The 27,780-nt window shown below is 47.5% G+C and overlaps 1 protein-coding gene across 1 annotated transcript; it reads right to left on the reverse strand.

The window, feature by feature from the left end:
• Nucleotides 1-25,721, reverse strand: PITPNB (phosphatidylinositol transfer protein beta). The gene is given in 12 exon segments (XM_083590777.1): nucleotides 1-1,554; nucleotides 4,248-4,370; nucleotides 4,606-4,716; nucleotides 6,158-6,235; nucleotides 15,934-16,017; nucleotides 16,917-16,991; nucleotides 17,982-17,989; nucleotides 19,712-19,803; nucleotides 20,225-20,370; nucleotides 21,897-21,927; nucleotides 25,470-25,495; nucleotides 25,497-25,721. Coding segments are annotated over 12 exon segments (1,035 nt in total). The 5' UTR covers nucleotides 25,707-25,721; the 3' UTR covers nucleotides 1-1,503.
• Nucleotides 25,722-27,780: the final 2,059 nt, after the last annotated feature.

Raw genomic sequence — 27,780 nt, forward strand, 5'->3', positions numbered from 1 at the left:
TATTTTCTGAGCAAATTTATTTAAATTTTCTTAATACAGTTTAGAAACTGCAGAAGTAAACTAAGTTTTACATTCGCTACAAAGTTCCCCCTCTTCGTTTATTATGAACCGCCCCCCCCAACCAAACCCACACAACTGATGCATTGTGTAACTTGCTGTTTGGGGCAGGTATTGGGGCTCTCCTTTGTATTGGTGGGAGCAGACTCTTGCATGGGAAAAGCCAGCCCTTGGATTATTTTATGAGCAACAAGCCTAGAGGAGCAAGTCTCTTAAAAACAGTATTTATATATTTACAAAGCTAATCATCTGGTGGGGTGATGAAGAAGCACCATAATCCTGGAAAGGTCAGGCTCCAGATGAAAATGCAGCAAGCTTCTATTACACTTTAAGTGCCTCCCCCTGCACAAGCCAGTGGCATGCTTGCCTCATTCAAAAAGAGGGTGAGCTCATCAGACCTCAGCGCCTTTCGACCAAACAAACAAAAGTCCATTAGTTCTCAAACAGAAAGCCAAACCCAAACTCTAAGCTTGCTTGGGGTCCTGGAATATTTGCTGCTGAGCTACTAAGCACTGTGATAGTTATATCCAAGATACAATTCACCTTCCTCAACTGAAAACAGCTTTAAGAAATTTCTATGGAGTGCCAGCTTTATGTGATCATGTGCTTGGTGCAAAACTCCTGAACTTCTGCATAGCTTCCAAACGAAACTGTTGGAAAAGGCAACCTTTCCAGAAAGCAGCCGCTTTGGCTCTTTTTGGGCGCTTTGCTTTTATGGTAATTTATGCTTAAGGACAGAACTGACAAGGTTTCAGTAATGCCTTTACTCCTGATGCTTATGACTTATAAGCATTTTCTTATTTTGCCAATTATAATGAAGAAACACTTGATTTTCCAATGTAGAAAACTCCAATAAGACAGATCCTTTTGCAGCAGACAGATAAAAGTTGTGTTTGTATTTTTCACTCAATAGAGGGGGAAATGATCCTTACTGCCAATAAACAGTTCTGATTTGATTCCAAGATAGTGACAATCTAGAAATAAATAGCTATAAATACATTCAGAGTTCCTATTACAAAATCATGAAGGAAACACAAAATGGGGAATTAACTTCTGATCCAAACCTAAGCATAAAAGACAAGGCATGTCCTAGCAGGAAGAGACACTCAAGACAGGCGTAAAACAAGAGGGAAAGAATTGGTCCAGCATCAACAGTCTTGAAACATACCAATTAGCATAATTCAACAATCTCTTCCTCTCTTAAATGACACTAGGTGGCTTTATTTGCTTTGGGTATACATAATGAAAGCAGCTTCTGTCTTTTTTGGAAGAGATTCAGTACCTTGGAGAAACTGCAGCGGTCTCTCTGTACAAATGCACGCCATATGTGTGTGTGAGCGTGTGCGTGTGCATGCATGATTGCACGTGCAAAAATCATGCACCCACATGCACACACACACAGTTGTATCAACACGCCATGTATGCGACTTGAGCACAGATCGGTCTTCATTCGTCATTGGCAGCACTTGTCCCTCTCACTTCACCTTGGTTACGCAACTGTATGGGGGGAGAGGGGGGGGGAAAGAGTCCGTCAGTCAGTGACCAGTTTTCACTGATAGACAGATAGACAGGCAGACAGACAGAGAGACAGACAGACAGACAAATGCTCTTGAACATTTCTCCAGGGAAGCCATCTTTACATCGTGCAGCTAAACCACCAAGATAAAGGAATGTTGTGAAGCTGATGTGAATGTCAATTTACAATTGAAGCAGCATTCAGCGATTTGCAGGGTGTCCCACTCAGAATAAGAGATCCTGATGTTGTGCATTTAGGTATGAAGGCCAAACTTTGGGCCTCAAGAGGCTGTAGTTCATTCAGTAGGAAGATCTGGCCTTCCTGGAATTCCTCGGGAGCCCAAACATGCTAACTTGAGAGAAACAGCCTAGAGTGTGACTATGGCTCGGATACACCTTGCAAAATGAGGAAAGGCCTGCAGCCTGTTACTTCTTTTCCAGTTTAACCACCAAGTTTTTAGTGCCGCTCCTACTTCAGAGCAAAGTCCTGAGCGACCCAGATAGCTCTGTCTAGGGTATATCTAGGGTGTGGCAGGAAAGTATGAGGTTCTGCTACTGGGGTGAGGGTGGGGTTTGTTTGTTTTTTAACATTCTGATATAAAACCACAGCTGTCACGTTCACAAGAAAAGCCACTCACTGTTGGGGTGAAGCAAGGACCCAGAGTGTGTCGCTCTGAGGAGATGCCTTTGCCCTGGAGTGTGTCGCCATGTTGGCTGGCGAAATGCCCTCCCCTGACAGGCACACCAGATCCCCAAGTGAAAATGCGCCTCCTTACCAAGGCTTTTTAGGTTTTTAGCTTCTTCTTTTCTGCAACTGTTTTCATCACCTTTTGTTTACTGGCATCTTAAAGAATTATTTTTTTGTTTTACTGATCAGTTCTTTATCATTTATATTATGCTGTACCTCATCATCATGAAAGGTGGGCTATAACTCTTTTAAGTAAAGTAAATAACAAATGAAATGCCTGCATTGAGGTGCCAGCGCCTGAGCTGGGAAAGGTGGAAAAGGAGGCTAGAGGAGCACTGTGGCATCATTTGAGTGATACAGTAACTCCCCTTGGCAGGAAATGTCCTTTGGCAGGAGAGGCCTGAGATCCTCAGCACCCAAATCACTTACACAGCTTCATTTGGCCTCTGACCCTACAGAAGATTCCTCTAGACATCGGCAGCCAACGTACCTCGGACGGAACCCTTCTTACGCATCTAGATGCAAAATAAAACTGTCAGCCACTAGGCAGTTAACAGAGGAAGATTTAGTTGGAAAGGATTACACTGGTCAGAGAAAAGCCTCTGGTAGCCAGTATCAAATAGCCTTGTGCCCTGAAGCAAGTGAGAGGAAGGAAGAGCGCTCCATTTGCAACCAACAGCACACAGTTCAAGCAAACGGCAAACTCCGAGTTGCCCAGGGGAGGAGAAATGGAAAAAGAAGAGGAGGAACTACCACCAAGCAAATATATATTAAAAGGTTAAGAAATGGATCCCCAAATGTATGTTAGGGTTAAAAGTGGTCCCTGGGTCTAAAACAGTTGAAAACACCTGTCCTGCAACATCTCTCCCCTGCTGGGGCCTCCTATGAAGGGCAAACAACCACCAGATGCAAGATGTTAGTCACAACGGACAAAAAGAAGGTGGGATGCAGGAGGTGAGATGAATCAGAGAAGGAGCACACACAACAAGATGTCAAGAAGAAACAGAAAAGCTGGCTGAAGAAGAGATGAGCCAAGGCAGCCAGAGACCTTCAAGGAAGGAGGAAGGCCAGAAGAGCTCAAGGGGGCAAGAGGTCCGTAAAGCCCATTCCCCCTCCCTCCAGGCTAGGCAGTCTTGGCACCCCTCAGCACCCCCGTGCCTCTGATCACATGAGGAAGCATCTGTGCAACTGGGCTGCCCAGAGACACAGAGATGCTTATGAAGAGGGCAGCAGCTTCAAGGAGCACCGCAGCAAGGGCTGGATGGGCTGCTGGAGGTCCTGGTGCAGAGCCCAAGAGCAACCTGCATTTACCTCCATGGAGGGAGCCCCACAAAGCAACATGCAAGAGGAGACAGGCAGCAACATGACAGGGAAGGACAGAAAGGAAACACAGGACAGTCTCCATGATGTACATGTACTGTAAAATCCTTGTTCGCTGGAGGACTGAACAAATGAGCAGCAGAAGAAGAATGTGGCAGACACCAGGGGGCATGAAACAAGTAGCCCCTTGCTCTCTTGGGGATCTTCCTTCCTGCTCTGACTCTTTCCTCAGGTTTCTCAGCCACTCTGCTCTATGGGGAGATGTCCCTTGTAGCGTTAGTAGCATTAGCAGTAATTCAGAAGCGTACAGAACAAGCACACATATGCAGCAAAAAGCCAAGGCAAGTTTTAATAGCCAAACTTCATACAGGGGAAAGGAAAGCCCTGCAGACTGGCCAGGATGTCCTGGTCAATGAGGCAGCTAGCCCATCAATCTGTGGTTTGCCCTTTTACAAAGGGGGGCTGGCTCAAGTGAGCAGCCTGCCTACAAGCTCTGTTTGCCACTCTTGTCTTTTTTGCTTCAAGAGGGAGCCTCCAGAGGGCTGAGCAGTCTCTCCCACCACAGTAATGCTCCAACAAAGTGCAGTCCTGCATTTCCCAGAAGGCCTGAATGCAGCAGAACATGGCAGCTGCGCCAAGTCAGAAACCTCTGCAAGAGCACTCTTACCGCTTCCAGCTCTCTCTGCGTTTCATCCTCCATCCGCCGGATGTCCTCCATCGTGAGGTCAATCCACCTGTCAATCCAGCAGAAGAGCTGGCGATGGAAGTTGGTAAATATCCTTTTTTCTTGCTTTAGAGAGAAAAAAAAGCAGGCTGAGGCCACAGTCCCTCAGGTTCACTAAGCAACTGCTGTTCTATTTCTCCTGCAGCCTTCATAGCTGCCTCTCTCACAGGACTAAGGGAACAGTCCAGAAGCAGATCTACCCCCAAGAAGGCAATTCTTCCAAAGTCAAACCAAGCAATTCAAATCAACACGCAAGAAGCTTGTCTCCTCCAAGCTCTGACAAACATTCCCAGCTTCTCACCTTCTGAATAAAGTTCTCTATTTTGTTCTGCAGTCCCCACCACTTAAACTTGATTGTCACCAGCTTGTAAGCACACATTTTCGGACAGTCCCCATCAGCAGACAACTCCTTCTGTTTGCAGAGAAGCAAAAGAAGAAGGTGAGTGGGGCGTTTCTGTTTGACAGGCATCAGGCAGACTCTGGGAACTGAATTGAAGTGCCTTACCTTGAAGTCATCCCTACTAAAAAATCAAGCCACAATTCTATGAAACAGGAGTTCCTCTCCAAGGCTGCTTTGGGCCCTCACTGTCAGTGCTTTTCGATGGCTGATTAAGATGCACCCAGGAGGCCTCTGGCCCAGTGGGCAGTCTTCCTTCCAACATGGCTGTGCAATGCAGTTCTAGCTGGTGCACATTTTCACACACAGGCCAGTCACCCTCCTCAGAGAAAAGGGCTGATAGGGAGGCTGGGGGAGGCTGGGCAATATCCTACCACACAGCAAGAAATCCTGGTGCCCCAAAAGAGGCGAGGGCAGCAAAGAGCCAGAATAAATGAACCGATATTTTATCAATGCTACATTCAGTTCAAGAGCAGGTGTGCCATTTCATATCAAAAGAAGGCTCAAAAGAGATTTAATATTCACAGTACTCCTGTTCCCATAGGAACACAGGAAGCTGCCTTGTGCCAAGTCAGACCCTTCTAGCTCAGTATTGCCTCCACGGAACAGCAGCCATGGTTCTCCAGGGTTTCCGAGGAGGGAGTCTCTCCCCCGCCCGCCTTGAGATGCCCCTGGGCATCAAACTTCAGACATTCCACATGCAAAGAAGATTCAAGGTTTAAATAGTTTAAAGGCAACCAGCATGTTTACCTGCTGTGGTTGCAGATTAATAGGAAGCAGTTAGGATTAATTAGGATGCTGAATGCTTCAAAAATCCGGCACCATGATAGAAAACTAACATGCCAGTTTTGCCTTGACTCTCACCCATTCACAGGAGAAGGGAGCTTTAAGAGATCTATGCCTACAACCCCCCAATTCAGGCCTCAAGCCACAGCCAGGAGAAAAATCCCTCCCTCCCTCGCCCAGACACAGACCACAGGCAAACATGCCTCTCACTCAAGGGCAAATGCTTCACCTGTACACCTGTGCCTCACTCTCACAGTCCACCTATTCAGACATACCTCCCCCCACTCCCCCCCAACTACCCAGACACTTGCTCTTGTCCTTCTCTCACAAACACACCAAACAGATGCACACCTCTCCCTCTCTCACACTCGTGGCCAAAGGGGGTGACTCAGAGGGAGGGGCACAAAGCAAAACACTGAAAAGGTACAGCAGGCTAGATTCTCAACCCCCCAAAACAGTAATAGTCTATATGTTTTATTTCATATATCTGGTTCTAAAAAAGGCTAGAAACTTTTTTAAAACAAAAGCTGGGAATTTACGAATTATGGTTCATCCTGGGGGCACCAAAGGACCACAGCGCTTGTGGGTGCTGGGTTGGCAATCCCTGCTCAAGAGCTATTCCGTGTTGACTTTTTCTGTTGATTAGGACAGAAAAGTAAAATAGTATTACCTTCCAGTTAGGTCCCAAAGGGCCTCTCTTGGTCTTGACTGACTGGAACAAGGCTGGGTCCTCATCAGCTTTGTAGTCCTGTGAAATCAAAAGCCCAATGAGGAATTAGAATGGGGTTTTTTTGGGGGGGCACTCAGGCAGCATTTTTCATTGCCAAAAAACAATCAAGTAGGAGCCACAGAAGCTGTAGAATAAAGGAGAGTATAGCTGTGTTCTGTTCATTTAGTACAGGGGTAGGCAACCTAAGGTCCGGGGGCCAGATGTGGCCCAACTGCCTTCTAAATCCGGCCCGCAGACGGGTCCGGGGAATCAGGGTGTTTTTACATGAGTAGAATGTGTCCTTTTACTTAAAATGCATCTCTGGGTTATTTGTGGGGCATAGGAATTCATTCTCCCCCCCCCCAAAAAAAATAGTCCAGCCCCCCCCACAAGGTCTGAGGGACAGCGGATCGGCCCCTTGCTAAAAAGTTTGCTGACCCCTGGACAACATCATGAAGATGATTTCAAAACTGAGCCCAACTGGTTGGGGCGTAGGGTTAAGCATGCAACCCCCACATCTAATTGGCCACTTTACCAGCTAAGGTGTGAAATCTCGTTAGAACATTAGCACCGCCTTGCCTAACAATAAAAAAATACAGCTGGGGAGATTGTGTTGAACTTGCAAGGGGAAGAGAAGAAGAAAGCCTCACACACTGCTGGGAATCAACACCTTCCTGGTATAACTGTGATGCCACCCCAGAATGGGCCAATTCCAGAGGCCCGCTTTAGCTACATTTCAGTCCACAGCTGAAAAAGATTGCTGACCCCTGATTTAGCAGCAGCTAATTCCCCTAAAAAGGGGAATTTAACACAATACTGGCCACTTTTCCAGAAGACTCGCCCTTAAGCTGACTTCCCAATGCGTCTTCCATCAATATCTCTACACACAGGTGTTATTTATTTATTTAGGAAGCCTCATTAAGGAATCCTAAGTCCATTTAAAAGTTTGGACTTCACTTGATGCCTGAAGGATAGCAAGGATGGCAGCAAGTGAACACATTCCAAAAAAAGTCTTGTCCCCCCACCCCCAACACTGCAGAATCACAGATGGTCACATCTGTTGTTGAGGGAGAGCATTTTGGACTTGTTTATGCCAGTGGGTGAGCAGGCTTTAAAAATCCGTGTCCAAACATATGACCAACAGAATGGAAGACTGTCCAGCCTCTGGGACCCCCCACCGCCCTGCCCCCATCAGGATGATGAACAGGTATGCAAAAATCAATCCCATGGATACCAGAGAAAGCAAAATGCCCCATTAGCAGTTTTGGAAGATGGGAGTTCTGCTGCCCTCCCTCGGCATTTGCTCCCAGCTCTAGGTGCACACGCCAGGCTCTGGCCAGGTGCAAGTTGGGACCTTGGCCTTAAGTCAGTTGAAGCCAAGGGATTCCTGTGCAATTGCCACAATCACTCTTGGTATGTATTTTTTCCTTCTGCGTCCAACAACTACAGCACAGAGCAAACATCACCTCAGCTCTAATTCTGAGTTACAGAGAAGCAACTGACCAGCAGAGCCAACTCGGAGGCTATTGGGGAATGGGAGAGACACGTGGCTGAGCAGTTGCCTTCTCCTTGCCACCAACTACAGACTCTTCATCTCATTATCAAACCAGTGCAGCCCAGGCAAATCTTCAATGGCTGGTTGCTTCAGATTCCTCCTCCTTTGCCCGGCAACGAGAGCACCATCTTGTGGGCAGGCCTCCCTCCTGGGCAGCAGAGCAGCACTTAAGCCACTTCCAATGGCCCCTAGGAGTTGGCACCTATGCCTGGAGATAACAGAGTAAACGATGCCAGGAGGGAGCTGCAGCCCAAGATAGGAAAAGAGGTGCTAAGGAAACACTAGGCTTCTTTAAATGAACTCAAATCTCCGGGGCCTGATGAGGTGCACCCACAGGTACTAAAAGAGCTTGCAGATGTAATCTCAGAGCTTCTGTCTATAATTATTTAGAATTCTTGGAGAACAGGTGAGGTCCCTGTGGACTGAAAACAAGTAAATGTTGCCCCCATCTTCAAAAGGGGGTGGTGGTGGAGGAAGACACGGGTAAGTACCAACCAGTCAGCTTGATGCAGATACCAGGAAAGGTCCTAGAACCGATAATTCAACAGTTGATCTGTGAGCCCTGTGATTACTAAGACCCAGCATGGGTTTCTCAAGAACAAATCATGCCAGGCGAATCTCATTTCTTCTTTTGATGAGTTAGAAGCTTGGTGGATCAGGGGAATGCTGAGGACCTAATGCATCTTGATTTTAGTAAAGCTTCTGACAAGTCCCCCATGATACCTCAATTTGTATCTGGTTGGCTGACCAAACCTAAGGAGTGTTCACTAATGGTTTCTCATCATCCTGGAAAAAAGGGACAGGTGGGGTGACACAGGGTTCAATTCTGGGCCCTTTGTTGTTCAACAACTTGGAGAAAGGAATTCAGGGAATGCACATCAAATGTGCAGATGACACCAAGTTGGGAGGGTTAGCTAATGTCGCAGAAAGCAGAATCTGGATTCAATATGACTTTAACAGATTGGAGAACTGGGCCCAAACTAACAAAATTAATTCCAATAGAAACAAATGTAAGGTTTTACACTGAAGCGGGAAGAACTATCTGCACAAATATAAGATGGGGGACACCTGGATTGTCAATAGTATATGTGGAAAGAATCTAGGGGTTTTGGTGGACCACAAGATTAACATGAGCCAACAGTGTGATGCAACAGTGGAAAAAACTAATGTCATTCTTTGGTGTATCAGCAGAAGTATAGTGTCCAAATGAAGAGAACTAATAGTTTGACTCTATTCTGCCTTAGTCAGACCACACCTGGAGGACTGTGTCCAGTTCTGGGCACCACAATTTAAAAAGCCGGAAGGTGTGCAGAGGAGGGTGACCAAGATGATCAAGGGTCTGGAAACCAAGTTTTATGAGGAACACTTGAGGGAATTGGGTATATTTAGCCTGGTAAAGAGGAAACTGAGGAAACATGATAGTCATCTTCAAATATGTCAAGGGCTGTCACATGGAAGAGGGAGCAAGCTTGTTTTCTCCTGCTTTAGAGGGGAGGACTCGAACCAATGCCTTCAAGGTACAAGAAAGGAGATTCTCACTAAACATCAGGAAAAACTTTCTGAAACTAAGATCTGTTTGACAGTGGAACGGACGTCCACAAGAGGTGGTGGACTCTCCTTCCTTGGGAGTTTTTAATCAGAGGTTGGAGGGTCGTCCGTCATGGATGCTTTAGTTGAGATTCCTGCATTGCAGGGGGTTGGACTAGATGACCCTTGGGGTCCCCTCCAACTCTACAATTCTGATTTGTATTGCAGCTATTTTGAAGGCCATTTTTGTGGCAAAAAAGGCCTTTAACTGTTGTTGTCCCCTTCATGGATCACTGCCTTGCCGTGGCGAAGGGGCTTGAATAACTCAGAGAAGCTATGAGCTATGCCGTGCAGGGCCACCCAAGATGGACAGGTCATAGTGGAGAGTTTTGACCAAATGTGATCCACCTGGAGCAGGAACCGGCAAGCCACTCCAGTATCCCTGCCAAGAACAAAGGCAACAGGCATATAAAAGTTATGACGCTGGAAGATGAGCCCCTCAGGTCGGAAGGCGTCCAACATGCTACTGAGGAAGAGCAGAGGACAAGTACAAGTAGATTCAGAGCTGATGAAGCGGCTGGGCCAAAGCTGAAAGGACGCTCAGTTGAGGATATGCCTGGAAGCGAAAGGAAAGTCCAATGCTGTAAAGAAAAATATTGCATAGGAACCTGGAATGTAAGAACCATGAACCTTGGTAAGTTGGATGTGGTCAAAAATGAGATGGCAAGAATAAATATTGACATCCTGGGCATCAGTGAACTAAAATGGACAGGAATGGACGAATTCAGTTCGGATGACCATCATATCTACTACTGTGGGCAAGAAACCCGTAAAAGAAATGGAGTGGCCCTCATAGTCAACAAAAGAGTGACAAAAGCTGTACTGGGATGCAATCTCAAAAATGATAGAATGATCTCGATATGAATCCAAGGCAGACCTTTTAACATCACAGTAATCCAAGTTTATGCACCAACCACTGGTGCTGAAGAAACTGAAATTGACCAATTCTATGAAGACTTACAACACCTTATAGAAATGACACCAAAGAAGGATGTTCTGCTCATTATAGGGGACTGGAATGCTAAAGTAGGGAGTTAAGAGATAAAAGGAACAACTGGCAAGTTTGGCCTTGGAGTTCAAAACGAAGCAGGGCAAAGGCTAAGAGAGTTCTGCCAAGAGAACAAGCTGGTCATCACAAACACGCTTTTCCAACAACACAAGAGACGACTCTACATATGGACATCACCAGGTGGGCAGCATCAAAATCAGATTGATTATATTCTCTGCAGCCAAAGATGGAGAAGCAAAAACAAGACCTGGAGCTGACTGTGGCTCAGATCATTAGCTTCTTATAGCAAAATAGAAGCTTAAACTAAAGAAAGTAGGAAAAACCACTGGGCCAGTAAGATACAATCTAAGTCAAATCCCTTATGAATACACAGTAGAAGTGAGGAACAGGTTTAAGAATTTAGATTTGGTGGACAGAGTGCCTGAAGAACTATGGATGGAGGCTCGTAACATTATACAGGAGGCAGCAACGAAAACCATCCCAACGAAAAGGAAATGCAAGAAAGCAAAGTGGCTGTCCAACGAGGCCTTACAAATAGCAGGGGAGAGAAGGCAAGCAAAGTGCGAGGGAGATAGTGAAAGATACAGGAAATTGAATGCAGATTTCCAAAGAATAGCAAGGAGACACAAGAAGGCCTTCTTAAACGAGCAATGCAAAGAAATAGAGGAAAACAATAGAAAGGGAAAAACCAGAGATCTGTTCAAGAAAATTGGAAATATGAAAGGAACATTTCGTACAAAGATTACCATAATAAAAGACAAAAGTGGAAAGGACCTAACAGAAGCAGAAGACATCAAGAAGAGGTGACAAGAATACACAGAGGAATTATACCAGAAAGATATGGATGACCTTCAGCCAGACATCCTGGAGAGTGAAGTCAAATGGGCCTTAGAAAGCACTGCAAATAACAAGGCTAGTGGAAGTGATGATATTCCAGCTGAACTATTTAAAATTTTAAACGATGATGCTGTTAAGGTGCTACACTCAATATGCCAGCAAGTTTGGAAAACTCAGCAGTGGCCAGAGGATTGGAGAAGATCAGTCTACATCCCAATCCCAAAGAAGGGCAGTGCCAAAGAATGCTCCAACTACCGCACAATTGCACTCATTTCACACGCTAGAAAGGTTACGCTTAAAATTCTACAAGGCAGGCTCAAGCAGTATGTGGACCTAGAACTCCCAGAAGTGCAAGCTGGATTTTGAAGGGGCAGAGGAACCAGAGACCAAATTGCAAACATGCGCTGGATTATGGAGAAAGCTAGAGAGTTCCAGAAAGACATCTACTTCTGCTTCATTGACTATGTCGACCACAGCAAACTATGGCAAGTTCTTAAAGAAATGGGAGTGCCTGATCACCTCATCTGTCTCCTGAGAAATCTCTATGTGGGACAAGAAGCTACAGTTAGAACTGGATATGGAACAACTGATTAGTTCAAAATTGGGAAAGGAGTACGGCAAGGCTGTATATTGTCTCCCTGCTTATTTAACGTATATGTAGAATTCATCATGCGAAAGGCTGGGCTGGATGAATCCCAAGCTGGAATTAAGATTGCCGGAAGAAATATCAACAACCTCAGATATGCAGATGACACAACCTTGATGGCAGAAAGTGAGGAGGAATTAAAGAACCTTTTATTGAGGGTGAAAGAGGAGAGCACAAAATATGGTTTGAAGCTCAACATCAAAAAAACGAAGATCATGGCCACTGGGCCCATCACCTCCTAGCAAATAGAAGGGGAAGAAATGGAGGTAGTAAGAGATTTTACTTTCTTGGGCTCCATGATCACGGCAGATGGTGACAGCAGTCACGAAATTAAAAGATGCCTGCTCCTTGGGAGAAAGGCGATGGCAAACTTAGACAGTATCTTAAAAAGCAGAGACATCACCTTGCCAACAAAGGTCCGTATAGTTAAAGCCATGGTTTTCCCAGTAGTGATGTATGGAAGTGAGAGCTGGACCATAAAGAAGGCTGATCGCCGAATAATTGATGCTTTTGAATTATGGTGCTGGAGGAGACTCTGGAGAGTCCCATGGGCTGCAAGAAGATCAAACCGATCCATTCTTAAGGAAATCAGCCCTGAGTGCTCACTGGAAGGACAGATCATGAAGCTGAGGCTCCAATACTTTGGCCACCTCATGAGAAGAGAATACTCCCTGGAAAAGACCCTGATGTTGGGAAAGATTGAGGGCACAAGGAGAAGGGGAGCAAGGAAGGAAGGGGAAACCCCACCCACAGGCAGCTTTGTGGGGGTGTTGGTGTGTAGGCAGGTGGGCAGAATGGGGACACTATCCCCTTTGTGGCGTGGCAGGCAGGAACGTGAGTCAATCGGCTGCCCTTTGCTTCTGCTCCCTAGAAAGGGGAGTTGGCTTGACTTGCTGCAGTTTTACAGATCCTTTGGAAGGCTGTCACAGTTGGATTCACCTTTTCTCTAGGATGGTGATTCCCAACTGCTGGCAAAACATTTTTACAACCAAAAGCATACTGAGCAACTCTGGTGAGCCCCAGTGATATTTCAAGGTTATGGGAATGGCTTGTTCTCTCCAATACGTTTTCATTTAATGTTAAAAATCCTGCTCTTCATATTGTTAGAGAGACTGTCAATTCACTCAGAAGCACTTTCCACAACAACCGCTGGATTATATATATATATGTATGTATGCTAATGAGCCCTTTCAAGAACAGCATTAAAAAGTGCTGTAACCAGAGTCAGCCGTGGCTTCATGTCAAACCACAGCAGGCGCCTCCAGCAAGATTGCAGCTCCTCACTTCTCTTAACCTAATTTCATGTATTAAAACTAAATTAGCAGGAATGTTAAAACAAGAGGAAGCACATTCAAAAGATTCACTCAATATGCAAGTCAGCGTGGAGGGAGGCAGATGGAGGATCCTGTCACAGCGTGTGTCTGCGTGGGGAAAACAGCAGGGGCAGCACATGGAGGTGGAACAACAGCCAGGGCTCTTGACCGTCCTGCCAAGGGGGTTCCCAGGAGCTGTAGAGACCACCAAGGAAGGAGCCCTGCAGGGATCAAGGTGATCCTTGCTAGCCCTTTAGCCAACTGCCCAGGAGGGAGTTCAGGAAAGGCAGGCAGTGGTTTGTGCTCTGGTGTCTGGGGGTGCTGCTGCTGCTCCTTCTTCCTCTCCACAAGCCTGTTGCCAAGGGGAGGAAACTGTTGGAAGACGCTCCCCACTTTGTGCATTTGAACCCCCACACCCTGGAAGCTGCAGCAGTAGCTCATGGTTCACATGCAAGATGCAATGAGGCTGGCTTGCTGAATGAAGACCCAAAGGGGTGGTCCAGATAAAAAGGCTAGCTAAGATGACAGTGCCCTGAGGGCAGAGCTTCCTCGGAGGTCCTCCTCCATCCAATCAGGATGGCAGCCCTAGGATGGCGAGGGAAGCCAAGACAACTGACAGGGAGGTGATGCAAGTGACTGAACCATCATGGATGGGCCTGAACTTGTGGCCCAGGTCCCTTGCCAGACGGAAAGCCAAGGAGATGGTGCCGGGAAGCTGGCCTGGGCCTGGGCAGAAGAGGGGGCAAGCAAGAGAACCCCCAGCCCCTGGGCACAGAGGAAAGGCAAGAAGCTGATTTCAATTTCTGGGTTTTCACTCTGCTCATTTTCTTCCAAATCACTTCCAAAAGCAGAGGCCTTTCTGTAGTTAATTGTGTGTCTCCTTCTGCTTACACTTTAAAAGATTCCTCCTCTCTTGGGAAGTGACTTTTGTATACAAATCACGTAAAACTGCTTAGACAAACCTCTGGAGATGATTAGAAGGGGCCAGCTTTCCATTTATACCTTAAGAAAGCAGCAGATGTCAAATGAACCATTTGTATACATTTGGAGAGGCAAAGAGCTGGCATCTGAGTTTCATTAGGACCTTCAAGAGCACATAGAGCTTGGGGCCAGCTGCTCATTGATTAGAGCCTTGGAACAAAAGGCACCGCCTTGCAAAAATGGTTTGGCCAAGGTTCACTCAAGTCGAAGGCCGAATGCTAAGCATAACATGAGCAGCACATGAGCAGCTGGAGAGCAAAAAAAATCCCTGTGCTCCCCTCACAGGGTTATCTGCTCACTTTTCAGCCAAGTCTGCAGCACCAAGAATAGCCAGGCTGCAGCCTGATTCCAAGAGGATAGCAAAGAGCTCTTTCTACTACAAAACACTCCGGGGCCGGGGAGGGGGGGAAGCAACAGGAAGGGCCTTTACTGCTGAGAGATCCCCTTTCCAAACCAACATAGGAACTTGAAAGGCAAAATATGACAAGTGTTGCAAAACATTCCACGGACCGTGCTGAAACAAAAAGAACAAAAAAGTCGCTTCAAAGGTTAAGCCTGATGAAAAGAGGAGAGAGAAGACCAGCAAAGGGAGGTCTGAGCAGTGGGGTGTGATGGCCCAATTCTGTGCAGGAACTGCAAGCCCTTCCAAGGTCAAACGCTTCCAGACCTTGAAGTAGAGCTAGGACAGCACAACTGGGATGCATGAGTCCTCCAACTACCAAGTAGGGACAAATTGCAGAGGGAAAATGGGGGCTGTCATCATTCCTCACTTTTGCGAGCGGTTCCTATAATTCATTTGGAGAGAAAGGAGTTAACTGTGTTAAATGCAACACAGAGCGAGGAGGAGGAGAGTGGGGAGAGCTGTTCAGGATTACAGTACAGTTGAACCTTGGTTTTCAAAAAGAATGCATTCCTGAAGTCCGTTTGACTTCCGAAATGTTCGGAAACCAAAGTGCGGCTTCCGATTGGGTGCAGGAACGTCCTGCAGCCAATTGGAAGCCGCGCCGGACGTTCGGCTTCCAAGGCAAAGTTTGCAAACCGGAACACCTACTTCCAGGTTTGCGGTGTTTGAATTCCAAGTGGTTTGTGAACTAAGCTGTTCAAAAACCAAGGTACAACTGTACTACGTTGTTCTGCACATGGATCATTCACTCTCTACAGCTGAAGCAGCTAACCTGCAGCCTGGATCCCCTCACCGAAGAGCTCTTGTGCACTCCCAACATTTCAACAATTAAATTTTTTAAAAAATATGTTCTGCAGAGGTGTTCCCACCTTTGGTGCTGTGGGTGTCCCAGCAGCCCCCCCCCAAAAAACCTGGCTGCTTCTGCCTCCATTTACCTCGCCTTTAATGGCCTCTCTTCTTCGTCTGCTGTGGTGACATTGTCCTTGGCACTCAGAAAGGAACACTCCTTCCCCTTCCCTCAGCCCATATTACAATGGGCATGGGGGGGGAGGGAAGAGGCACATTTGCAAGCTAAGAAGGCACCTGAATGCATCCCCCCCCCCTCAACACAGTGCAAGGACGTGGAGGGAAAATGCTGGAGAATCTCCACCCCCACCCCACTGCTGGTCTCTGTGAGGCCTGGGGGAGGAAGGGGCAGAAACAAGACTAGAGGTGCTTCTGCCCTTCAGATACAGCAGATGCCAAGCCAAGCAGGGCAGGTGGACTAGCACAAAAACAGCAAAAAGTTTCAATGAAGGCACTGATCCAGGAAAAAAAAGCCTTCCACAGGCCCATGTGATTAACCCCACCAGAAGTGTCTGCAGCACCCTGAGTTGTGTGATCCGCAGCTGCATGAGACCACTTACTCCAGGCTCGACTTGGCTACTGTCAGCAATGTCAATGTGGACAACTTCCACGTTCTTCCACGTATTTGGATCTAAGTCGTGCACCTGCAGGGAGGAGAGGAAATGGGGTCAACCTGGGCAGCAACTAAGAGTTTCCCCAATAATGCCCTCCTGGCTCAAAGGAGGAAGAGATCCTACAATGTGGCCTTGAGGGTAGAGTCAATGTGAATCCATTTCCCTCTGACTGGGGCCACTGTCAGGCTGCAGCTCACCCACCCAATATGGAACACCGGCTGCAAACACAACAAGGCAAAAGGAGGGCGTGAGACCATTTTGAGAGGAACATGCATGTCTCATTTTAAAGGGAGTTAGTTTCACATTTAATGTAACTTTCTTTCACCTGAGCATTTAAAAACATTTTAAAAATTAACTTTAGTATTTTAAACTGAATGAGCATTTATCTGCTGGGTTTTTTGCATGTATTTATTGTTGATGTGCTTGTTTTAGAGATTTCTTAACTACCTTGAACTAATTGCTAAACGTCAGTATACATACACGTTTAAAATACAGTGGGGCCTCAGGTTACATACGCTTCAGGTTACAGACTCCGCTAACCCAGAAATAGTGGTTCAGGTTAAGAACTTTGCTTCAGGATGAGAACAGAAATCATGCTCCGGTGGCGCGGCAGCAGCAGGAGGCCCCATTAGCTAAAGTGGTGCTTCAGGTTAAGAACAGTTTCAGGTTAAGTACGGACCTTTGGAACGAATTAAGTATTTAACCCGAGGTACCACTGTACCAGAGTTGGATGGAGCCAGAGGCTGAAGTACAGTCTGAGCACTCAGGGTAGGGGAGAAACATTTGCTTTGGTATGAACCCCCGTGCCCCCCACCCCTAGCGTTGCTTAGTGGCTGTCAAGCTCTGGAGTCTGCTGTCTGGCAAAGAAGCAGCAGCAGTAAAGGCCTTGCCCAAACAAGGTGGTGGCAAAATGTGGCTCTCCAACTTACATTGTTAGATGTTCCCAAATCTGATTTATGCCAAGTCTCAATTTTGATGAAGAAGTCGTCTTTCATATATTCATTCTATCAAAGATAAAAGATAAATAAGGCAGTAACTAATGTGGTTCATTTGTAAATCCTCTTCCAGTCTTTTGCAATATATCCATCTGGTCTTTAGAGAGGCAATCAGGGATGGGGGGAGGCAAACCTTATTCCCACCCCCAACTCAAAGGCAAGTACATGTGTGGTGGAGGAAGAGAACTGTCAGGAAGCAGGAGAACGCTTGAAGCTTCCAACCAACCAGATTCTTTCCTGCAAATGTCCCCTCCCTATACCCCACAACAGCAGATTCACAGGAGAGCACTGCCCAGAGCAGGTAGGGCAAAGCACCTTTCTCCACCCTCCCTAACCCTCCTGCGTAACAGGGCAGGCAAACATTTGTAGGCAGACCACCAATGGAGTGTTTTGTTTTGAGGTTGGCCTAATTAAATTCCCTGCTTTTTATTTTACTGTTTAGCATTTTATATTATTGTTACTATAAGCTGCCTAACTATTGGGCAATACCTACATAAAATAAACATGGAACTCCATGAGCAATGCCCAAACAGGCAAGCTCCAGAACGTCACCCCACTTTATTATTTTAGCTGTATTGTGATGGCAAGTGGGTTAAACACACCACAGACTAAAACTTTTGTCTGACCCACCACTCCCAGTTTAGCTCTCACAGAGCTGAATGTGGCATGTGTTGCTGATTGAAGGCTGTGAAGGAGGGAAACCATTTTCAGAGAAAGGTAAGAGTGCTGTTTTTTTTTTAAAAAAAAATGAGGTGCCTGTACTCACACCTTGATAAAAGCATTGTGGGCACCAGCACAAAATGGCTGTCATGGAGAGGGGTGGTACTCTACTGTTGAGTACTATCATAGAAGCAGGACTGCACCTGAAAGATTGAACCCCTCATAGAGGGACCTCACACTGAGGAACCAGGTGCCTACATTCAACCGAGAAGAGCTAAAAAGCTTCAAAGGTGCCAACAGTTCAGCCTATTCACAAGCCAAGAGAAACATAGTACTCACCGTTACAACTGAAGCCCACCAAGACATGGAAAGAAAAAGAAAAGGGAGACAAACAGGTATGAATGTATCTCAGCATTCTTATTTACAGAACTCAAGGGTGAAATTGCTGGTCTCACAACAAATATAAGTAACTTTTGCCTAAGAACAGCTTCTGTACCTGAGGGCTAGAAAGTACTAGGGGGGTTATTAGGTTGTCTTTGTTTTTATTATGGTTTTTTTTTTGTATTGCAATTTTATGTTGTGAACCACCCTGCGCTCTACAGGTATAGGGCAGTATACAACCTACATAAATAAAACTTGATGTGATAGAGATCTAAAATAACGTCAACATCATAATGCTGTGGATACATTTTCACTTGGGGATAAGAATGGCTGTAGGCGCTGGGGTTTTTTTCCGATGGCTTGGAGCACTGAGTGGGACTGCGGCAGTCAGGGCAGCCACCTACAGGGCTCATGGTTTCCCTCAGAGTGACCAGGATGTCTACTTAAAAGAGTTCTATGAGACAGCCAACAAATATCACTTCCTCCACAGCCTGGTCTCCTGGCTGTGCCCCACAGCCGCTATCCCTTGATGGCTGGCAGCCCCCTATCCCTGGGCATGTTCTCCAGCACCCTGTATTACTACACAGTGACAGGGGACCTGGTCCTGACCAAGGCAGCACCTTATGGTGGTTCCCTCCTCATCCTCAGCTGGATTGCCATGGCCCTTGACACCCCCAGTCCATCCCCACCCTCTCTCCCATCGCTGGGGCAGCCACCCCTGCTGCTCATTCCCCCTCTTAGGCTTGCAAGAAGAGAACCCTGGGAGAGGAGAGATCTCCCAAACGTCAGAGAGGGATCCCTTGAGGTTGTTAGCCTGCTCTGAACGTGTCTCTATCCTGCATCTTGGAATTCCCTAAATGCTGGATCCTTTTTTAGAAGTCAAGATCCTTTTCAAAAATTGCAGCCAGATTTGAGTTTGTGATGGAGGAAGAGCTTAGGCCTCAATGAAATGTTGGTGCTTTTTAACTTAATAAATAAATGAGAGTGATTTAACTTAAAAAACAACCACCACCACATCATAATGCTGTTATGGTGAACTTGGAATACTGTGTTCAATTCTGGTGGCTGCATTGTGAAAAGGCAGGTTGGCCACTCTAAAAAACCGTATTCAAGGTTACTTGTGAAATACTAAAATACAAACAGCATCAAAGCAGGCATCATGAAAAGATATGAGCTAAAAACAAATAAAACAAAGCACTGCAAACTGCAAAAAAGCCCCTCTGGACATCACAGCTTAAGAACCCGTTGTTTGATTGGTGCTTGGTGCGATCTCTCACAGACACATGTGGCTCCTGCAGCATCAGGTCCAGGCTAAGGCACACACTGCATGAGCCACGGTCACAAGCAACCTGCCCCCCCCCCCCGCCCGAGAAAGCAGCTCTTTATAACATCAGACAGGTCAGAACTGAGCCACAACTCCAATGAAAGCAATCCCAGTTGCAGACAACTCTGAAGAGTTTGAGATCGCCCATATCCTTGCAGTTCTATGAAGGGTTCAGGCCTCTGGTGCTTCCCCTTATGAGGACCTGGCATTAGTGACAAGCCCAGTCAAAATCCCTGGAAGTCAGAGGGTGGAGGTGGGGGACCGAAGTGGCAGATTATTTTCTTGCCTGGCCCGGCCCCACAGTGGTGTTTTGCTTGAATACCTTTGAAACCACATAGCCAAAGAATGGGGAAAGGAGACTCACTCGTCCTGCAGTAAGGATAGGCATTCCAGGCCTTTTCATGGAATACCAACGAACCTTCTGGAGCAAACATCCGCACAAACCCAGGAACTTTGCTGCAACAAACCAAAGTGGGATGTCAGATGTGAGCCTTGCCAAGTGAAGTATGGTCCAGGCACCTGCTCCAAGAGGCATCCCTTACACAAACACATTCTATGGCATGCACAGCCTCAGCAATGGCAAATACAGTTGTACTAAAGTCAGGGGCTCAGCTCTGCCTCTTTCCAAGAGTGTCGCATTGCCAACAAGGTCGGAGGGAGGGAGGTATGGTGGACAAGGAAAGGTCATCAAGTCCGAAGGAAGATGTCTCTCCAGCCCACCCCAGCTGCTGATATCTGTCGTGCCCTCAAGAGTGGAAGCTGAGGGGGGCACTCAGAAAGGGAAGCTCCTGTAGCCCCCAGGCTGCCTATCAGGGATTAAGGCTGAGTCACCCCACTCTTTCAGGCACACCTCTCTGCAAGCAGCCCCTTCTCTTACCTCTTCAGGTGGTAAATCTTGTGCGTATACTGTCCTTTTTCGCCATCCTTCTCATAAGGCTCGTTGGTTAAGACTTGGATCCCTTCACCACCACCAGTTTCATTTTTACTGGCTTCAGCCACAGAATAAAGTTGTCCAACTTGATACTAAGGGGGCGGGGAGGAGAAAGGAATGTTAAGATTCTTTTTTTGTAAAGTGCCTCGTATCTTTCAGCAGCCCACCACACATAACTGTGATATTTATGGAACGGCTGGGAAAGCCCAGCATAAGGGAAACCCCACAAGAGTTCCCCTTGCTGTTGTCCCCACAATGCTCTGTTCTTTGGCCAATAAAACCCCATGCTCCAATACGGCCAGAGGTTCTCCTGGCACCCCACATACAGGACTACCATTCACCAAGAGATCTCTGCTAAGGCTCAAGAGAAAACTGTTTCCCAAGACGGCTTACACTCATTCTTAAGAACATTTTACAACATGTCTAATTTTTAAAAAAGCAAAACAATTCCCAACAAAGATCAATGAACATGTTAGTTTAAAGCTTCAGCTAAAGGCAGGTTAAAATATCATGTTTAAAGCCCACTTAGAAGCAGTCAGGGAAGAAGTCAGAGACAGACCTCCTTCTGGGAGGGAGGGACATGCACAGATCTGTAGCCTCCACTGAAAAGGACTCTGTCTTTTGTATCCACCAATGGTAACCGACCTAGTAGCAGAGCCTCTGTGATGGTGCTTGGCACCTGGGCAGGTGAGCCTTAAGCACTCTGACCCCAAGGCATTCAAGGAGGAATGGGGGCCCAAGGGTGGCACTGACAGCCAGTCATTTTTTAAAGGGCCACACCCCAGTGGCAGACACAGCCAATATAAATGCATATACACACACAAATATATAAACTCACCAGTCATGCAGGAGCAAAGCACCCACTCCCAACCCCACCGAGCATTTCTAGCCCACCCCAATCCAGCACTTGGGTATGTCTGGAAACGCTGCCTTTTGTTTTGTAAATCATTCTGTGCAAATTAAAAAGAAGCCTTTCTCCACACACCCACTTAAGAGATGAGGTGGCTAGCAATACTGCATTTCACTATTAACAAGCAGACAGAGGACTATTTCTACTCTGAGTATAAAGCTGGCATTTGCCAGCCACTTCCTATGATATGGTTGGCTAAATCTGGCCCACAGGCTGCAGGACTGGCACTCCTGGCTTGCAGCTTTAAGGGTCAATTTATCACAGAAGAAAGCAGGTAGCCAAAGTATCTGACACAGAACCAGTTTCATGTCCTCTGAACACAAACATCCAGGCAGGCAGCTGAACCATCTTCAAAGGCAGATAAATGTTTGCCTGCCGAACTGCCTTGCCCATCCAAGCACAGGGCCAGGAGGAACCCCAGCCCCTTTTCACACCCTCATCTTCCTGGGCTGAAGGGGAGTCGAGAGCTGGCTGGAAACTCATATCTTCACCAGTAACCAGAGTCACATAATCCCAAATAACAAGGAAGCAGCTGCCAGGCCCTTGTGAGCAGCAAAGGATTGGTGACACTTCTCTGGGCGGTGACAGACGATCCATTTTCAGAAGGATGGGGCAACCATTGCCAGGAAAAGCAGCAGGCAGCTTCTAACTTGATTCAATCCAAATAAAAATTTGATCACCAGGGGAACGGGGCAGGGACACACGTACCTCTTGGACAGAGCAGGGCAGGACCACACGGCTGAAAGACAAAAGAGAAGAGGCCATGCATGTAAGACAACTTCAAAAGAGGGCTGGCAAGAGGAAGAGTCCACAACAGTTCAAGGCTGGCTAAGGATTTATGTTTGCAGATAAAACAGTTTCTTGGTGCAAGGGGTGGAACAGTTTCACTCAACTACAAGCTCAAATCCTGCCCTGAAAACAAACAAGAATTGGCTAATAAGCTTTGCAGTGTTTTTTGTTCTAGAAAATTTGTTCTATCCAACTTTTCATACCAAGTGGGCTGCGAGAGGACTTTGACACAGAACCTGTGGGCCATATACTGAATTAAATTTTCATACTGTAAATTAAAGTGTTCAATATATTTAATATATACTATTAATATAGTTAATTAAAGGTAAAGGGACCCATGACTGTTAGGTCCAGTCGCGGACTCTGGGGTTGCGGCACTCATCTCGCTTTACTGGCCGAGGGAGCCGGCGTTTGTCCGCAGACAGCTTCTGGGTCATGTAGCCAGCAATGACTAAGCCGCTTCTGGCGAACCAGAGCAGCACATGGAAATGCTGTTTACCTTCCTGCCAGAGCAGCACCTATTTATCTACTTGCACTGTGTGCTTTCGAACTGCTAGGTCGGCAGGAGCAGGGACCGAGCAACGGGAGTTCACCCCGTCATGGGGATTCGAACCATCAACCTTCTGATTGGCAAGTCCTAGGCTCTGTGGTTTAACCCACAGTGCCACCCGCGTCCCAATATAGTTAATTATATATACAGATATATACATATAAGTAAATATGCAATTTTATGGGGGTGCTGTTTTTCTCACATGTCCGAGAAAGAGATAAGCAGCAGGGTTGTGGGGAAAGACTCCCCTGGCTCCTTTTCCCTTCAGCCCTTTTCAGCTTAATCTGCCACTTCAGTCCCCCCACCCTCTGACTTCCAGGGATTTTGACTGGGCTTGTCACTAATGCCAGGACCTCATAAGGGGAAGCACCAAAGGCAGACACCCCTTCAGAGAACTGCAAGGATATGGGCGGGGAAAAAAAATTTTTCTACAGCTATTTAGTGGCACTTTAATGGTGGGCTTGTGAAAATGTGCCACTAAATATCTGGAGGTAGGAGTGGAAACACTATAAACCATGCCCACTCAACCGATCCAGTTTAGGATACCTAGAGATGGGAAGGCACAAAACCTCCAGATAAAAACCCGGCAAACCAAAGCTTATACCACCTAACAGATTTCTACAAAAATAACAAACCCATATCAACACAAAAAATACAAGACAAACTAGGGGACACCCAAATGGCCTGGCTAACACACCACCAATTACATGCCCTCTTAAACAATCCAGTAGTAAAGTCAGCAGCAACTAGGCCCCGACAACCTTCGAAAACATGGCAAAGAGATGGTATCCGCAATATACAAAATACTACTCCAAAATCCCACAAAACCCCTAAATGTAATCAAAAAACAATGGGGGGATGACATAGGCTTTGAGATTAACCCCACCCAATGGACCAGAATGTGGTCTAAACCTCCCTTTAATTCTGTATCAGTGAAAAGAAAAGAACTCACTCTGAAACTCACTTATAGGTGGTACCTAAAACCATGAACACTAATACGCCCCGGAGCCTCACCAAAATGCTGGAGAGGATGCACCTCCACAGGCACATACCTCCACATGTGATGGGAACGTCCTAAAATCCAACTCTTATGGACATCAATCATACAAGAAATATGCAAAATAACTAAGCAAGTATTAAAAGTCACCCCAGAACTGGCCCTACTAAACATCTTCCAAGACAATGCCCACTCACATCACAAGGAGCTCATAACCCACCTACTCTCAGCAGCCAGAAGCATCAAACCCTGACACTGGAGAGACCTGTCAGGAGTAATGGTATCAAATAGTATGCAAAACAGTCTTATTAGAAAAACTAACCAACAAACTGAAACTGCCATGGGGACAAATCGAAGAAGACGTCTTCACCCCGGCATAGTTACCCTTTATCACATACACAACAAGATAACAGCAAGAACCCACCAACAGCATACAAATCAATCTGGCTAACCTGATCCAAAACCACACACACACCCCCCACTCACACACAAAAACAGATTTCACTACAGTCAATCAAAGACAACCACACCCTGGGCCACCCCTAAACTCTCTCACCACAAGCGAATAGTAAAGAGCCCACACAACTGATGCTGACACAAAACCCCCACATTCACTAAGTAGAATACAGTGGTACCTCTGGATACGAATGCGATCCGTTCCGGAGCCCCGTTCGCATCCTGAAGTGAATGCAGCCCGCGTCTGCTTGGGTCGCGATTTGCTGCTTCCGCGCATGACGTCATTTTGAGTGTCTGCGCATGTGCAAGCGGCGAAACCCGGAAGTAGCGCATTCCGTTACTTCTGGGTCGCCGCGGAGCGCAACCCGAAAAAGCTCAACCCGAAGCTACTTCAACCTGAGGTATGACTGTAGAAGCATTGCCACCCAACCCCAACCCCCCATTCCCCCTCCACCTCTTTCCCCCTTCCCCCACGCATCATTGAACAGCAGAGACTAAAAAAGACAACTCCTAGCTAAAGTAATAGGTTCAGCAGGACGCAAAACTCTTTCCTGCACAGATCCAGACACTGGATTGCATCAATGAACTTAGTGAAGCATGCCTAAGGGCTCATTTCTTCAGTATCACTGATTAAACCTAGATGATAACTTCACATTTCACCACTGGGGTTTGGAATCAACTATCATCCCTGTGGATAAACCTTTCCACAAAAGTGTTTGTGACTGCAACCCTGTAATGAAGTTTGGCTCCAATACAAAACATTCAGGTACATTACAGGAATTCTATAAGGCAAGTGCTGCCCAGTCAGTAGCACAAGATGCTCACTGGATCCCGTATTCCCTGAAATAAAATAGGAACAACCCAAAGCAGCTCACTCTACAGGATAATGTGTCCAGCGAGGCTCAGAAGGATCTAAATTCTGCTTAACTTTATGTATCCCACTCAACATACGTTTCAAAATGGGTCTTAAACGCCCTCCGCAAGTTCCTTATGAGTGAGCAAAGCTCCACATGGATAGGAAAATAATATTCCTGCTTCCAGACAGAAAGTTCGCGTTTCTTCTAGTTAAATACCATCTGACATTGTCTGGAATTGCAGCTGTTGCTTTTCTTAGGGGAACTGGCACCAACCCATCTCCGCAGGTGCGGCCCCTGGGCTCGCCAGGAGTGGAGGCGACTTGCCTTCCCAGCGATCTTCCCCTTCTGCTCGACCGAGTTTCTCTCTCACGGAGAAGCCCATACGAAACCCGGCCAGCTAGCAAAATACAAGCCGGCCCGGCCTGGACTTCAAGACTAGCGCTCTCCCCGCCAACCGCGCAGAAGCCACCGAGAAGCGCAGGAGGCGCCCCAGGGCCGGCCGCCGCCGCCTCCCTCCGCCTGGCTCCCCTGAGCGCCTCGGGGCTTCGCCGGGAGGGAGTCGGGCGCGGGCGGCGCTGGGGGGGCGAGGCCGGAGGAAGGACCCCCTCCCCCTCCCCGCTCCGGCCACTCACAATTCCTTGATGAGCACCATCTTCCCCCGCAGACAGGAGGCCAACGCGCAGGCGCGACCGGCGCCTCCTGCCCATAGCGCACCGCGCACCTTCCGGGAGCTGCTCCCCGCCCCGAAGAGAGCAGCCAATCGCCGTCGTGACCTTGCCGATCTGACCCACCAATAGGAGCGGGACTTGGGAAGGCACGAGGGCCGGGAGTGTCCGCCCGCCCCACAGCGTCCCGACGCATTCGCTCATTGGCGGAGCGCGCGAGCGGACGGGCCGTAGTCTCCAGCCAATGACAAGGGCGCCCCGGTTCTAGCCAACCAGCGCCACCCGGCGCCCGGAGGCCGGGCGGGGAGCGGAGCGCGGCCGGAAGTGACTCGCAGCTCAAAATTAGTTCAAAATTGGGAAAGGAGTTACGTTGAGAGTGCACGTCGGAGTTCGTCTTTAGTTTTCCTTTTCTGTGTTCCATCCCTTGGAGCACTCCTGGCCCCAAGCCGTCACTTGGCTCTGCTCAATGACCCACCCTTGCATCGTGGTGTTCACCTTCTGTTGTCGGATATATCTGTTTTTATGTCCCTGTGTTTTTATGTTTGTACATATTTTATGGGCTAATAGCCGTAAATAAATAAATAAATAAATAAAGCCGAGGCGGACATCCGGCCGCCCAACGGAGCGGCTTCCGGGCCCCGTCCGGGCCAGCCCTGCCGGGGCGCCGGGGAGGAGGCGGCTGGAGGCCCGGGCGGTGCTGAGCCCCTCCCCGCCCTCGCTTCCTCCCAGCGGGCGGAGCCCTCCGGCCCCGGCGGGAGGCGGCTCTCGGGGGAGAGGCGTCCCGGCGGTGGGCGGAGAACGGGACCGCGGATGGAAATCAGAATAATAAGAATAATAATTAGTAGTAGTCGTAATGGGTTCTGTGATTTACACGAAGCAGCTTTGGCGCTTCCGAGTCATTGCTGAAGCCTTAATTACTTGGGATCCATTTGCCCGCTTACCCAGGACGTAGAGGAGCCAAAAAAAAGGACCACGGATTCAGTTCCTTCGGAGAAAAAAGTTTATTGTGATCTGCGCAGAGGCAACCAGCGGAATTGCTTCCAAAGGCTGGCGGCCCCTAATACACGTAAGCAAGCAATATTTATACCCCTGCAGCACCTCCCGACCACCCCCCACCAGTAACTCATCATATCATATTCCCCAATTTGCCCAATTTGGGTGTTGCTAAAACATTTCGCCAGTGCACACCTTTCGCTTATCAGCCAAGCCTGCAGATCTTGTTTGCTCCAGATGCATTCCTCCTCCTTCTCTCCGGGCGTTGCCTTCCAACTGTTAATACACTCCCTGCCTACTCCCTTCATTCTGCCTTGGCCTCCTGCCTGGACACCTCCGCTGGCTAAAGCTGAGAACACGCCGGTTGTCGGTCGACTCCCCGCCTGGGACGGCTGCCTATTCCTGCACTGCAGGAGGTTGGACTAGAAGATACTTGGGGTCCCTTCCAGCTCTACCGTTCTTTGCTTCTATGCCGCGAGTCCCTTCAGAGACGCTCCATAAAGACCTTTGCCAAGCCAAAGGGCGCTGAGCATCGCCCCAGAAACAAGCGACACACACCGGGAATATATAGGCCACTCACAGAGAATATATGGAATATATACACCCACGGAGAATATATAGGCCCAAAGAACAACCCCACATTTTTATAGCATAACTAAACAGGGCTCTCTGATTACCCGCAGAGTACTGATCTGTGGGATTTGGACCAAGAAATGCAGAGTCCTCCTTCCTCGCTTGTTGCTGTTTAGTCGTGTCCAACTCTTCGTGACCCCATGAACCAGAGCACGCCAGGCACTCCTGTCTTCCACTGCCTCCCGCAGTTTGGTCAAACTCATGCTGGTAGCTTTGAGAACACTGTCCAACCATCTTGTCCTCTGTCATCCCCTTCTCCTTGTGCCCTCCATCTTTCCCAACATCAGGGTCTTTTCCAGGGAGTCTTCTCTTCTCATGAGGTGGCCAAAGTATTGGAGCCTCAGCTTCACAATCTGTCCTTCCAGTGAGCACTCAGGGCTGATTTCCTGAAGAATGGATACGTTTGATCTTCTTGCAGTCCATGGGACTCTCAAGAGTCTCCTCCAGCACCAGAATACAAAAGCATCAATTCTTTGGCGATCAGCCTTCTTTATGGTCCAGCTCTCACTTCCATACATCACTACTGGGAAAACCATAGCTTTTACTATACGGACCTTTGTTGGCAAGATGATGTCTCTGCTTTTTAAGATGCTGTCTAGGTTTGTCATTGCTTTTCTCCCCAGAAGCAGGCGTCTTTTAATTTCGTGGCTGC

This window comes from Podarcis filfolensis, assembly GCF_964270895.1.
Source record: "Podarcis filfolensis genome assembly, chromosome: 16".
Lineage (NCBI taxonomy): Eukaryota > Metazoa > Chordata > Lepidosauria > Squamata > Lacertidae > Podarcis > Podarcis filfolensis.